Below are 2521 nucleotides of genomic sequence, written 5' to 3' on the forward strand. Positions count from 1 at the left end.
TTGCTAATAAACATCTTTATTGTGTTTTAATTATAATTATACGTAATTTCATAAATTTTATTATAATATAATCTTATCTATTTACGCGTATATTTTAGAACCTTTTATATTTACGATTTACATACGAGTACATTTAAATATAGTTTCAGAAAAAAATATGGAGCACATTTTTATTGAGTTTATATTTTATATAAAATATATGTATGAATTATATCTTAAAATTATTTCTATTATCTTATAATAGGATTGATTATCTATAATATAATAAATCGATATTGAAACTGACAACAATATAATTGTAGCTTTTTTGTATTTAATATATTTAGTACTTAGTATTTTATATGAAAAACAAATATAATATTTTATGTGAGTTTATATCATTGCTATCATGTAATTTTATTTAAATACAGTTTTTATTTTAATAAAATTTTAATTTGTGATTTAATTTCTAAGATATTTTTCTATAAAAATAACAATCGTATAAGATTTAATAAGAGTATTCAATCTCTTAATTAACAATTTTTTCGTTATTTTTAAATTTAAAAATTAGTGGAGAGAAAAGTTGATAACACATTATTCATCAAGAAACAAGTTTTGTTTATATATTTACATGTTTTACAAATGTCTATACATAACATGATCTTTATATATATTAATACAAATTCCTATTATCTTAAAGTTAATATCATGTATATCTTTCGACTTATTGTTCCTTCTTACTAAGATAATGATGCTTAATAAATCTACAACCTTGCGTAATTTGTGCACCTTCATTAACAAAGTGGCAGGCAAATAAAAGCATGTTGCGTGGTTGCACCTTGATTGCAAATCTCATGAACATTGCTGAATATAAGCATAAGGCTGAAAAAAATCAGCATAAAGTCTTGAAAATTGATACCAGTAAATGTAAATTATGGAAATTCGAAGAGCTATTCACATATCAATTTTTGGAAAACCTACAATAATATAGAACAAGTTATAAAGATTCACATAGTGAATATTTATCTTCTATTCTATAGTTGAATATAAGATAATTAAATTAAAAAACGAAAAAAGCAATATTTTATCCAGTGTCAGTTTACATTGGTTTGCATTTTTTACTTACTATAATTTTTTTCTTTGAAGTCTTATTATTCGAAATAGATATTGTTATATAATAAAAACACTGATTGCCAAGTATGGTTTTAATTCTAATTTTATTAAATTTTATTTAAATTATCACATGAATCTTGTAGCTAGCATAAATACAAAATAAATATCATAAATGTTGTAAATTAATAGAAAACATATTTAAAGGAAAACAGTTTAACTGTATGCTTACTAGAACTCAACAAATAAAAATCATTAACGCGAATTAGACGAATAGATATGTAAATCGAATCCTTCAAATACCTTGAAACTCGTGAACAAAATGCAATGCATGTAGTAAGGATAATTAAACTAACCAAAGGTCATTTTACCACTAATGTACTTGGGATCCCTTTGGATATCAGCGATGGCAGCAATTGGTATCGCCCAATTAGCAATGGGTCCCCAAAAGTGCGTGCTAAAAAAATGTTATTATTATTCATCACATAATATTTAATGTATATATGCACCATCACGACCTATATAAGTATTGATAATTCAAAATGCGCCCAACTTGACATTCACACAATTCATATTGCTCAATGTCAAAATTTAAATGTGTATGAATTTAATAATTTGCATTCACACACATACACACAAGTTACACACAGGAGACAGTTTTTTATATATTCTGTCCTAGATTTGAAGTAATTTATAATGGAACTCATGATGAATACAGAAAAAAATCTTTGTTATATTAAAATAATAGGGAATGGAAGAGTTACTATTCTGTTACTTCTATAGTTGTAATTTGATAATGCTGCAATTTTTTTATGACTATAATGATAATTAACTAAACGTTGAAATTGCGCTAAGGTTGGGAAAATCCTTTTAAAGTAATTATTTAAAAAGTAACTTGTAACTCATACACATTATGCGTTTATTTTTTGAAAAAAGTAATTTGTAACTAACGAGTAATGTTATTCTTTACAAGTAACAACTAAAAAATAATGAATTATAAGTACCAAGTTAATTTTTTTAGTGACTTTTCTAACTCGTTATAAGTAACAATCATTTGAATGATTTTCTAACTGTGATGTTACCATTACGGTTAAAAAAAATTCGTTATTGCTAAATTATTATTATAATAGAAATGATATGATAACGTTAAAAGTAACTAATTTCCATTCCTTGAAAATAACACAGCTAGAATCATTGAGAATAAAATAATTAATTTAATTTTCTGTTTAACACATAACAAGTGATCTAAAAATATAATTTACCTGGATCTTGACAATAAATTTATAATTTAGATTAGACTTATCTGTTTTAATGTTTTATTTCCATATAATTTTAGCAAGCTCGCCAGTATATATATATATATATATATATATATACTGGCGAGCTTGCTAAAATTATATGGAAATAAAACATTAAAACAGATAAGTCTAAT

The 2521-nt window shown here is 23.7% G+C and overlaps 1 protein-coding gene across 1 annotated transcript in view; it reads right to left on the reverse strand.

Annotated features, from left to right (window-relative positions):
- Window positions 1-645: 645 nt before the first annotated feature.
- LOC108756754 (mitochondrial pyruvate carrier 1-like) overlaps window positions 646-2521 on the reverse strand; it is a 2960-nt gene continuing 1084 nt past the window's right edge. Inside the window, exons 2-3 of the mRNA XM_018500783.1 lie at window positions 1446-1546; window positions 646-861 (exon numbers count right to left, since the gene is read on the reverse strand). Coding sequence (XP_018356285.1) covers window positions 704-861; window positions 1446-1546 — 259 coding nt within the window. The 3' untranslated portion in view covers window positions 646-703. The remainder of the gene's footprint in view (window positions 862-1445; window positions 1547-2521) is intronic.

This window comes from Trachymyrmex septentrionalis, unplaced genomic scaffold (genome assembly GCF_001594115.1).
Source record: "Trachymyrmex septentrionalis isolate Tsep2-gDNA-1 unplaced genomic scaffold, Tsep1.0 scaffold13, whole genome shotgun sequence".
Taxonomy (NCBI): Eukaryota; Metazoa; Arthropoda; class Insecta; order Hymenoptera; family Formicidae; genus Trachymyrmex; species Trachymyrmex septentrionalis.